Below are 12,112 nucleotides of genomic sequence, written 5' to 3'. Positions count from 1 at the left end.
ATAATTGTCACACTGTATGTAGAATCACGTGAGAACTGTGGCTTCTGAAAATACCAGTGGTCTAAAATGTCTAGTTACTAGCACACATGCAGATCCGTGAGCACATGACGGAGAAAACTTTTCTTCGTCACCGAACTTCGGCGGCCCACAACTCGTTAACTGTGCCTCTCCGGCGATAGTTTTTTGCTCGTCCTAGGCAACAGGATGCCGCGCCGGTGTTCGGGCGCTGTATTCTCGAGCACACTGTATATTCTTCCCTGAACAAGCAATAAATATTTTGGGGAGAAGGCTGTGGGCGTTTCTCACTCCAGATAGAAATTTACTGCAGATTAGGGAACTCTCGTTTAGTCATCTGCCTGATTCGATGCCCGCCCCTAATCGTCCCCCCCCCCCCTCCCCTCGCTCTCTCACTCTCTTCTTCTCTGTGACATCCATCCTTCTCTCTATCTTCCTCTCTTTCCCTTTCTCTCTCTCTCTCTTTCTCTCTCTCTCTCTCTCTCACACACACACACACACACACACACACACACACACACACGGACACACACAAGCGCTCGCGGGCGATCGCGCGCACACACAGCTTAAAATCTGAAGCGACTTGGTACGAGATATTAACGCCAACCGTAAAGCCCACATAATGGATTCGCAAACCTGACCGCTATACCAAACTGCTATATGAGTGACTATGCGTTTTGTACACGTTCAGGCGTGAAACGGGCTATTGCTTGATTAACGCGTGATATCAGAACGGTAGCTCGGCAGCTACAGTGAAACCTGTTCATGAAACACCATGTTTTTTTTTCCCATAAGGAATATCAGTCGACTGAAGAGTATTACTGGGTGTGATGTCTAACAAATCTGTCATACAGGTTTTTTTTCCAGTGGGGAATGAAACAGCCGAGTTTCGGATCAGAGCACCTTCCACTCTTTATGTCACAAACAGCATTAACCGAAAAAGTATATGTTTTTCCTCACTTTTTGAAGTTTTTAAGTGATGGTTTTATGACTGCTTACAGGCTTGGAGAATCAGACACCAGTGCAGAATGCGGGAACTTGGAACGGTATCCAACTCGTTTCCAAGAGAATTTTCTTTTTATTCTCATTGGTTGCTTTGTGTTTTGCCCGCATGTCACTTTCCAAATTTTCATAACAGTTTTGGCTTATGGTCCTGAATTCCATAAGCCAATTATAAGACTCTTAATGAAAATCAGAGGCTGTGGTGGACGACCCTATTCGGTGCAGATCGTCCTACTGCCAATGAGTGAGTGGAAATGAATCTCTAAGGACTCTGCATTTTTCAACAACTGGATTCATTAGAGACACAAATTTACAAGCCATAAATGTAAAAATTCTCAAAAAAATGAGATTCGAAAACAATGTAAGATATAAGTAAAAAGTGCAATACACAATGTGTATAACACCTAGAAACCAGACGAAATATATCTCGGGTGAACAGCCTGGTATGAGTGCGCATAGGACACAATATTTCGGCAATCGACCACGCTGCCATCATCAGGTGCGCTGATGTACCCGAGATTTATTTCGTCAAAAAATACGCCAGGAGAAATTGAAGAATCACACCCAGAAACCAATCACACAAAATAAGAATGGAAGAACAAGAGCGAAAAGCCGTGATTCAAAGGAATGTAAGACGGGAATGTTCGCTCCTGCTGATCAGTCTACACACCGAAGAAACAATGGCCGTAATAAAAGCACATGTGGGGTTAAAATTCATGATAAAAGAATACCAATGATAAGATTTTCTGATTACTTTGCTATCCTCAGTGAAAGTGACGAAGAACTGCAAGATTGGCTGAAAGCAATGAACAGTCTAGTAACTAAACAATATGGATTGAGAGTCAACCGAGAAAAGATGAAAGTAATGAGAAACAGCAGAAATGAGAATAGCTAGGGACCTAACATCAAAACTGTAGACCACAAAAGAGACGAAGTTAAGAAGTTCTGCTACATTGAGAGCAAAGAGCGATGAAACAAAACTCCTCCCGAACAGGTCATGAATGTCCAAAATTACCGACCGGCCGCCGTGTCATCCTCACCACAGGCGTCATTGGACGCGCATATGGGGGGGGGGGGGGTGCGGCATGTGGTCAGCACACCGCTCTTCCGGCCGTATGTCAGTTTCCGAGACCGGAACCGCTACTTCTCAATCAAGTAGCTCCTCAGTTTGCCTCACAACGGCTGAGTGCACCCCGCTTGCCAACAGCGCTCGGCAGACCGGATGGTCACGCATCCAAGTGCTAGCCCATCCCGACAGCGCTTAACGTCGGTGATCTGACGGGAACCGGTGTTACCACTGCGGCAAGGCCATTGGCGCGATGAAACAAGGAGGACATAAAAAGCAGACCAGCACAGGCAAGAGGGCATTCATGGCCAGAAGAAGTCTACTAGTATCAAACATTGGCCTCGACTTGAGGCAGAAATTTCTGAGAATGTGCGGTTGGATCACTGGGCAGTGGGAAAATCTGAAAAGAAAATAATCGAAGCGCTTAAGATTTGGTAATACAGGAGAATATTGAAAATTAGATGGACTGAAAAGTTTGTGCTCAGAATAGGTGAGGGGAGGAAAGCATTGGCAAGAGGAATGGATAGAATGACAGGACATGTGTTAAGATGTCATGGAATAACTTCCTTGGTACTAGAGGGAGACGTAGAGGATAAAAACAGCAGGGGAAGACAGAGACTGTAATACATCCAAAAAACAACCGAGAACACTGTGTGCAAGTGCAACTCTGAGACCATGAGGCTGTAGGAGAGAAATTCGTAAGAGGGCGCATCAAACCAATAAACTGATAATAAAACATTAAAAATATAACATATGAAGTGCCTTTGTTTTGGGGGGGGGGGGGGGTTCTACTCGATCTTTTGCTGACCGTTAGTTATGTTCGTGACGTTTAGAAACTGTGCATGATTGAAACTAATATTCCACAATCATTATTGGCAGTGGATCCAGAGAGGAGGTTATGGAGGGGACTGAATCTTCAACAGTGCCACCTACTCGTACTTGCAAACTCGCTGAAACAAGAGTTAAGCAACCGACAGTCTAGAATATCTGAACATCGGAACATCGCCGAGGTTCTGTGATTAACGAAATCGGAATAGGTCCTTTTCCTTGTTAAGACAACGAGCACAAAAACGTTTTCGTCTTTCGGATCTTCAGGCACTTAGTGAGACGTATATGTGGAGCAAGGATAATGTGTTGTGTTGGCAGAAGAGCCAACACCGTGTTACTATTGGAGGCCGTAATGCACGCGTTTTAGCTCACGCAGGCTGGCGTGAGGGGGAATAACTATACTGACGTGAGGTCTGGAACATGACAAGGAATGAGAATTCAGAAAGCGGACATAATTAGTTTGATACTTAACTTTAATCTATTAATGATGAACGTCGCTCTTGACGGCACTTGATTCACAATATCAATATCAATAGTAACTGAATATGGCGCCTTGCTAGGTCGTAGCAAATGACGTAGCTGAAGGCTATGCTAAACTGTCGTCTCTGCAATTGAGAGCGTTTGTAGACAGTGAACCATCGCTAGCAAAGTCGGCTGTACAACTGGGGCGAGTGCTAGGGAGTCTCTCTCTAGACTAGACCTGCCGTGTGGCGGCGCTCGGTCCACAATCACTGATAGTGGCGACACGAGGGTCCGACGTATACTAACGGACCGCGGCCGATTTAAATGCTACCACCTAGCAAGTGTGGTTCAAAAAATGGCTCTGAGCACTATGGGACTTAACTGCTGTGGTCATCAGTCCCCTAGAACTTAGAACTAATTAAACCTAACCAATCCAAGGACATCACACACATCCATGCCCGAGGCAGGATTCGAACCTGCGACCGTAGCGGTCGCGCGGTCCCAGACTGTAGCGCCTAGAACCGCTCGGCCACTCCGGCCGGCTAGCAAGTGTGGTGTCTGGCGGTGACACCACATAATGTTCAGCGACTCGGTGAATGGTACGTGAGAAATCTGAACCTTATCGTGAAACTTGAAACTAGCAATGCTGACTCTTAAGGGAAAACAAGACAACATACGACTGTATACGTTCCGCTGTTTAATGGGCACTTTCAATGCTCAAAGACGTCTATAACAGTATCACTAATGACTTTACTTAAAACGAGAAATCCAAAATTTCATAAGGACATTTTGAAAAAGTAGGCATTCATCGTTTGATCCCGTGACGTAAAATTCACACTCATGTTTCAGCTGCAACTGTGATGAAAGTTGTGTCTTGTAATCTCGGACAAAGAATTTTGTCAAATCCTTAAGGTGCGTAAGGACATCTACATCTACACGGATACTCTGCAAATCACATTTAAGTTTCTGTCAGAGGGTTCATCGAATCACCTTCATAATCTCGTATAGCGCTCGGAAAGAACGAACACTTATATCTTTCCGTACGACCTCTGATTTCCCTTATTTTATCATGGTGATCGTTTCTCCCTACGTAGGTCGGTGTCAACAAAATATTTTCGCATTCGGAGGAGAAAGTTGGTGACTGAAATGTCGTGAGAAGTTTCCGTCGCAACGAAAAGCGCCTTTCTTATAATGATATCCAGACCAAATCCTCTCTCCCACATTTCGCGATAATACAAAACTTGGTGCCCTTCTTTGAACTTTTTCGATGTACTCCATCAGTCCTACCTGGCAAGGATCCCACACCGCGCAGCAGTATTCTAAAAGAGGACGGACAAGCGTAGTGTAGGCAGTCTCCTTAGTAGATCTGTTACATTTTCTAAGTGCCCAGCCAATAAACGCAGTCTTTGATTAGACTTCCCCACAACATTTTCTATGTGTTCCTTCCAATTTAAGTTGTTCGTAATTGTAATACCTAGGTATTTAGTTGAACTTACGGCTTTTAGATTAGACTGATTTATCGTGTAACCGAAGTTTAATGAGTTATTTTTAGCAGTCATGTGGATTACCTCACACTTTTCGTTATTTAGGGCCGACTGCCAATTTTCGCTCCATTGAGGTATCTTTTCTAAAAGGGAACAGCAAAGGGCCTATAACACTACCTTGGGGAACGCCAGAAATCACTTCTGTTTTACTCGATGACTTTCCGTCAATTGCTACGAACTGTGACCTTTCTGACAGGAAATCACAAATCCAGTCACATAACTGAGACGATATTCCATAAGCACGCAATTTCGATACAAGTCGCTTGTGTGGTACAGTGCAAAAGCCTTCCGGAAATCCAGAAATACGGAATCGATCTGAAATCCCTTGTCAATAGCACTCAACACTTCATGTGAATGAAGAGCTAGTTGTGTTTCGCAGGAACGATGTTTTCTAAACCCATGTGGACCGTTTGTGAATAGACAGTTTTCTTCGAGGTAATTCATAATGTTCGAACACAATAATGTTCCAAAATCCTGCTGCATATCGACGTTAACGATATGGGCCTGTAATTTAGTGGAGTACTCGTACTACCTTTCTTGAATATTGGTGTGACCTGTGCAACTTTCCAGTCTTTGGGTACGGATCTTTCGTCGAACGAACGGTTGTATATGATTGTTAAGTATGGAGCTAATGCATCAGCGTACTCCGAAAGGAACCTAACTGGTATACAGTCTGGACCAGAAGACTTGCTTTCATTGATTTAAGTTGCTTCATTACTCCTAGGATATTTACTACTACGTTACTCATGTTGGCAGCCGTTCTCGATTCGAATTCTGGGATATTTACTTCGTCTTCTTTTGTGAATGCATTTCGGAAGGCTGTGTTTAGTAACTCTGCTTTGGCAGCATTGTCTTCGATAGTATCCCCATTGCTATCGCACAGAGAAGGCATTGTTTCTTGCCGCTAACATACTCCACATACGACAAAACTCTCCTTGGATTTTCTGCCAGGTTTCGAGACAAAGTTTCGTTGTGGAAACTGTTACAAGCATTTCGCCTTGAAGTCCATGCTAAATTTCGAGCTTGTGCAAAAGATCGCCAGTCTTAGGGATTTTGCGTCTGTTTAAATTTGGCCTGTTTGTTTCGTTGTTTCTGCAACAGTGTTCTAACTCGTTTTGTGTACCAAGGAGGATCAGCTCCATCCTTTGTTAATTTATTTAGTATAAAGAGAAAAGTAAATGTTCATAAGAGTAGCAAAACAAAAAGTGATTAAAATATCTGACTCAGATTCAATACATGGAATCTTGACTAAAATACTGTTAAGCAGTATTATCTCTTCTGTACGTCATTTAACCAATACTATGGTGTTAGATGTTAAATAACATTTAATGTACGTTTGCTGAAACTGGTGACACCGTAACTTTAAGTTAAGGCTACTGAAGAGCCAGAAACAAGAAGAGCCAGAAATAAGCAAGCTGATCGTTAAAGGAATGGACGGAAGTATGAACCCACCGTGTGACGCCTAGACCAACTTTGCTACGCTCGCCTTCCAATCAACTGTGTTCAGTAGTGCCTCCTAGAGGACTATTTACTTCAGTTAGATTACTTTTTAGAATTCCTGTGGAAACAACGTCTGCTTCTCGTAATGGGGACTAGATAACAGCATATACAGTGAGACAATAGAATTTCTCGATTTTCCATTCCAGTTGAGTTATCGTATCAATACACCCTCTTACACTGACCTTGCAGATGAAACTTATGCCGAACATCAAAAGTTCACAATTTGCACTCCTACTGAGTTTTGGAAATTAATGTTAAGAATTGCATTACGTAATACGCGGCTATAACGGTATATTTTATTACAGGCCATCGATTTCGGTTTAGGATAAGACAGTTGTCGGGTCCACTCTAAAAAATAAGAACAGAAACACGTATGACAAAGTTTGTGAATAGAAGTACACAGCTGTTACTTGAAACAACAATAACTACATTAAAACTTATATGACTCTAGCAAAGTACTTGCGAAAGCTTCTCAGCTATGTATCTGCGTAATTATAGTACTAATTATCAGAGGTACACTGTTCCATCATTACTATTAACTGTATATGTATAACATTGTGTTCATTTGCCCGCATAGCGTTAACTGTGCGGTAAACTCTGACCGGAGTAGGTCAAAGAAACATTTAAGGCAAAAGAAAGTGCACCGACTTGAAACGTCGATTATTAATAACAATCAATAACAATTAACGGCTATGAGGGGAAATGGACACATTGCTTTACACATATAGCTAACAGTAATGATGGAACAGTGTACATCTGAAAACTGGTACTATAATTACGAAAATGCTTAGCTGAAATGCTTTTGTAAGTATTTTATTACAGTGATGTGATATATTTGCTGTTGCGTCAAGTAACAGCTGTATACTTTTACCTTTCACGCTGTGATATGTGTGTTTCTGTTGTTCTTTGGTAGTGATGGTCTGATCCTAGACCGAAATCGATGGTCTGTAATATAATATACCGTTACAGCTGTGTATTGCATAATGCAGTTCTTAACATTAATTACAGCTGTACAACACCACCTCCGTACAACACTTCTGATATTACTTTCTCCTCTCCTTAGTTTACAATTAAAAGTGACAGAAACTTGCACGTTGGTCAGAAAAAGGAAACTTTAAATTATTTAATTTCGTGCAACAAGTATTAATAAAATGTACAGGTTCCTTTCATATGAATTTCTTAGTCATTTTACAAACAAAACTATAGAAGATGATAGGTACTGTTAGTTGCGAGGAATATCAAAAAAGTATTTTCAGAAGTTTGACAGAGCACTTATATAAATGTAAGTAGCAGGAAACGAAAGTCACCCTCGACACTCTAGTTTTGTAACATACAATAAGTATCGTACTGTACTTGTTTGAGTCTCCATGGATCATTGTACGGATGAGAGGATGAGACTTAGTTATTAAATAAAGTGATATCTTAAAAGTATGCTAAACAAGTGCAAGAAAGATAAATAGAGGTAGAGTTGGCTAAAAGTGAATGTTTAATTTGTACAGATACTAGTTTCCTTATCAGAACTCATTCAGGAAGACTGAAGGCTCATCATTCCATGAGAAATTAGTAAGTTTTCCATCTTAAATATGCGACTATCATAGGAATATACTAGTTTCGTGATTCTTGGATAATAATTCTTTTGTGAGGCCAGCGTCTGCAAATATTTCGACTTACATACAAATTTTTTAAAAAAATAGTTGCAAACTAGAGACCTTTTTGCTAAGTCTTACAAAACATTTATGGACAAAATTTCTGGTTATTAAATAAAGAGCATGTATTGAGAACAACTCAGCTGCATTGAAATATGTTTGTCGTATGAAAACAGAAATAAGTTCGTTTTGCAAAGCTGGACCTTCATTAATATTTCCTCCTACATAAAATACATAAACACTTAAAATAAATATATAAAATAAGATTAAGCAAAAGTTTTAAAAAAACTACCAGCACACCACCACATATTATATGCGAACAGATTTGCTCATTATAAGATGAGAAATTTATGCCACTTTGTAGAAATAATTTAATGGTTCTGCAGATCATGTTTCTTGATTTTTACTATCATGGGTCCCCAAGTTTCACGTTGTTCTGCATCTCGATTCATTTTCTTTGAGTAGATGTTTCGACGATCATGCTATCATCTTCAGGTGGGCATCGCTTTTTACTTGTGGAACCTCATTCGTGGACTAAAATTGAACAGATACTGATTTTACTGTGAGAAGACAATGAAAACCATTTTTGACACTAAGCGTTGTGAAGGTGCTGTCAATAACACATTTCATATATGATCCATGAATGCAAAAATAACGAAATCCCCATGCTGATGATAGCCACCGAAAGTCGTAGTGGGCGTAAACTTGGAGCATGTACATTTCCTCGTCAGATCGCTGGCTACGAAAACACATCTGCTGGCTACAATAGTAGTTCCACATATAAAATACAAGAAAGTCCACTTGTCAGTGGTGGCATCATCGTCGAATCAAGTAGCTGATGTAAATAATGTGCGACCGGCGCAAAACGTTGCTGATATGTATGCTGTAGTAATCGGTGACAGCCCTCGAAAATTGGCCAGTTATAAACGAAACAGTAACATACAGTGGAAAATGTTTAACACTAAAAACCCTTAACACGAAAAATAGGTTTACGCAAAGTAATACTGCAGTCCCGTCAGATCACCATGTAATTTCGTGCTTTTCTTCTACGTGAAATAACAACTGATTAACACGAGAAGACTTCACCTATCGGTCGAATAAATTTATTAGTTCTCAGTTGTAACGACTCTCGATGTCGTCAAGATTTATTGGCTTATCTTTCGAATGTAACAACAAGTTTAGAGTTATTTGTCACTGTTTATTTTGATAATTTGTTCCGAAAGATTAAAGCTCTATCATCAGGTGAATTTTAGTATTGTGGTGTGTAGGTGTTGTGTTAGGACTTCGTGGTAGTCTGTGGCACTGTCTTCAGTTGTCACACGCTCCTTTCTCTGTCGTGATATACCGTATGTAAACCATCACACTTCGTAAACACGAAGTTGATGGTATATATGTAATGTATAAATCATCACACTAAATAAACGCTAAATGCCGTGTATCACGACAGAGAAATGAGCCTGTAACCACTGGAGACAGTGACACCGGTTGCCCAAAAGTCGTGAGACATCAGTAACATGCTACATTAATCCGAGAAAATTCACCTGATTGTGGAGATTTGAACATTCGTTTGTAAAAATAAATAAACAGTGACTGGTAACAGTAAACTTGTTTCATTCCGTATCAGTAACAGTCACGGTAAAGCATAAGTTTCGTTACACCAGAAAAAGGAAAGGCTGACTACTATTTTACAGCTTGTCTTTCAGTATTGCAACTGTCAAAAGTCTTCAATCAATTTTCGGGTACATTAAAACCGTTTCATGTACTTTGTTTTTAAATACATACACCGTAAATTTATTTATTTATTGACGTGCGATGCTAAGGAAATCGTGAAAACTTCAATGTTATTGAATTGTCCTACATATCAGAGCATCAATTTGCTGAGGCGATGATGATGAGATGATGATGTGTAAACAGTGGCGATTGTGATAGACGGACACATTTTGTAGCTCGAAAGATCGTTCGACGTTGGCGATGACGACGACGATGTCGAATTTAACAATAGTTTCGACATTGTAGTCCTTGTCCGTGTTACGTCAGCAAGGCAGAACGCCTTGAAAGCTATTCGAGCTGCTTAGATGCGCATTTGACTGATGAAATGTAGAAAACTATGGACTATTTCTTGAAGATTTTATGTTAAAAAAGACACTGCAGAAGTACAATCTCTTTCCACAAAAAAGGGTAATGTACAGTACTACACTCTGAATCTTCAGTACGTACCTAAAAGAGTAAAGTTTAGGAGAAAATTAAATTTGTGTCTTTGAAATAAACTTTGACAAGATCAAAAATAAAGTTTTTTTTTTTGTCACATGTAACGTTTAACATGAAAAAATACTTTATCTCCTAAAGTTTCATGTTAAACGTATTTAACTGCACTCACTCATCGATGATTAATTTGCTTTAATGAAGTTACCGTCGTCAAATTTTTGCTGTGATGAGAGGTAAACACTCCGCGCCTAGCGGCGTCGATAAATGAAAGTATTTTCTGTTGACTTGTGATCATAGTCCTGCAACGGTTTGGATAGGACAAGAACATATTCCGGATGAACTATTATTACGCGTATCCAGGGTCGTGATTTCGGCGTGTTACGCCATTGTCAAGTGACAGCTCACTGTAAAGTGCGTCAATGTATATTGTTTCTTTAAAGAGGACACTGTGTCCTGGTGTCAACAACCATGTTTATCAATAACTATGTTTATCAGCAACCACGTTTGTATATTCCACGTGAAAAAAAAAGACACGAGTCCTCATCATGTATACAAAACAACGTACGACTCAAGCACGATATTACTGCACTTGGCCTGCTGCGGCCGTCATCGGAAACACGTGATGACGTCACAGTAAACAAGTTCGGTGGCGACTAAGGAAAACGCATCGCACTGTGGATGATTTCAAGACAGTTGTGCATACAGTATCAAGTGATTTATCGTGTCGTCGTGGAATATCACGATAAACAATGATTTTAAGCTACCGATGCACCCTTACTCCCAGGTGTGACGGTGTTGTGGTCGGCTAATAGTATTTCCGCTAACTATCAAATGCATCAAAGCGTATTGTTCCTTTCAAGAGGACACTGTCCTTGTGTCACGATGTTTACATTTACATGGGTGCAGAATAGGGCAGAAGACTTCCTGCCTTACACAAAATTGCGAAGCAGTTCATATAATAATTAGCGTCGAATTCACGAGTACTTATTTACACTGTGCGTCCACCATACGTGATACAGTTATTATAACAAGAAGTGGTGCTTTTTTTCTATACGTGACGAAGGCTCCTTCTTGTTACGGACGTGGAATATGTAAACACGGTTGACACAACGGTATGAATGATATGCATTGACGCACTTCATATGAAGCTATCACCTGAGAATGACATAGGAGCAAGGAATCGTGATCGTGGTGAATAAATATTGTCAACTCAAAAAAAGAAAAAAAAAAAAATAATAATAATCAGTGACAACATGAGGTTAGCAAAGTGTGACTCTGGCGTAGTGTTGATAGTGATGTATGTGGCATAAGAGGTGAGGCACGCGACGACAGCTCAGAAGGTGTGGGCGGGCGAGCGGTACCTTCTTGTACTGCGTCGTCCTGGAGACGGCGGCGGCCGCAGCGGCGGCGGCAGCGACGTGCGTCTGGTGGTGGCGCGGCGCCAGCATCACGCTACCTGCGCGGCCGCTGGCCTTCTGAGGCGCCGCTCGCGCACGGGGCTGCTGCGCGCGCACGCCGCTGCCGGAGGGGGGTGTGGGAGAGGCTGAGGGTGGGGGGTGGGGGTAGTCGCGTGGGCAGGGAGGGGCGCCGCGCGCTCCCCACCTGCAATTAGCCCGCCTGCGCCACCACAGGTAATCAATTACTGCACTCGGCGGACTGCGTCACTGGTCCCGCTTTGCGTTGAAGGCAACGGTTCGCACGCAGCTTCTCCGCACTCGTTCACTACGTTGGAACCGTTTTTCTTTATTTTCTTATTTTTAGGATCACATAAGAATTGCAGTTCCTCTTCCTTCCTTGCCGTTTTCCGTTTCTCCAGCACTCCTTCATCTTTTCCCCGTGTTGTC

The 12,112-nt window shown here is 41.5% G+C and overlaps 1 protein-coding gene across 1 annotated transcript in view; it reads right to left on the bottom strand.

Annotated features, from left to right (window-relative positions):
• LOC124594451 (enhancer of split mgamma protein-like) overlaps window positions 1-11,740 on the bottom strand; it is a 126,818-nt gene extending 115,078 nt beyond the window's left edge. Inside the window, exon 1 of the mRNA XM_047132827.1 lies at window positions 11,630-11,740. Within this exon, the coding sequence (XP_046988783.1) occupies window positions 11,630-11,716 (87 nt within the window). The 5' untranslated portion in view covers window positions 11,717-11,740. The remainder of the gene's footprint in view (window positions 1-11,629) is intronic.
• Window positions 11,741-12,112: the final 372 nt, after the last annotated feature.

Source organism: Schistocerca americana, chromosome 2 (genome assembly GCF_021461395.2).
Source record: "Schistocerca americana isolate TAMUIC-IGC-003095 chromosome 2, iqSchAmer2.1, whole genome shotgun sequence".
NCBI classification, from domain to species: domain Eukaryota; kingdom Metazoa; phylum Arthropoda; class Insecta; order Orthoptera; family Acrididae; genus Schistocerca; species Schistocerca americana.
The sequence above is the reverse complement of the archived record's forward strand: the minus strand, read 5'-3'. Positions and strand labels throughout refer to the sequence as shown.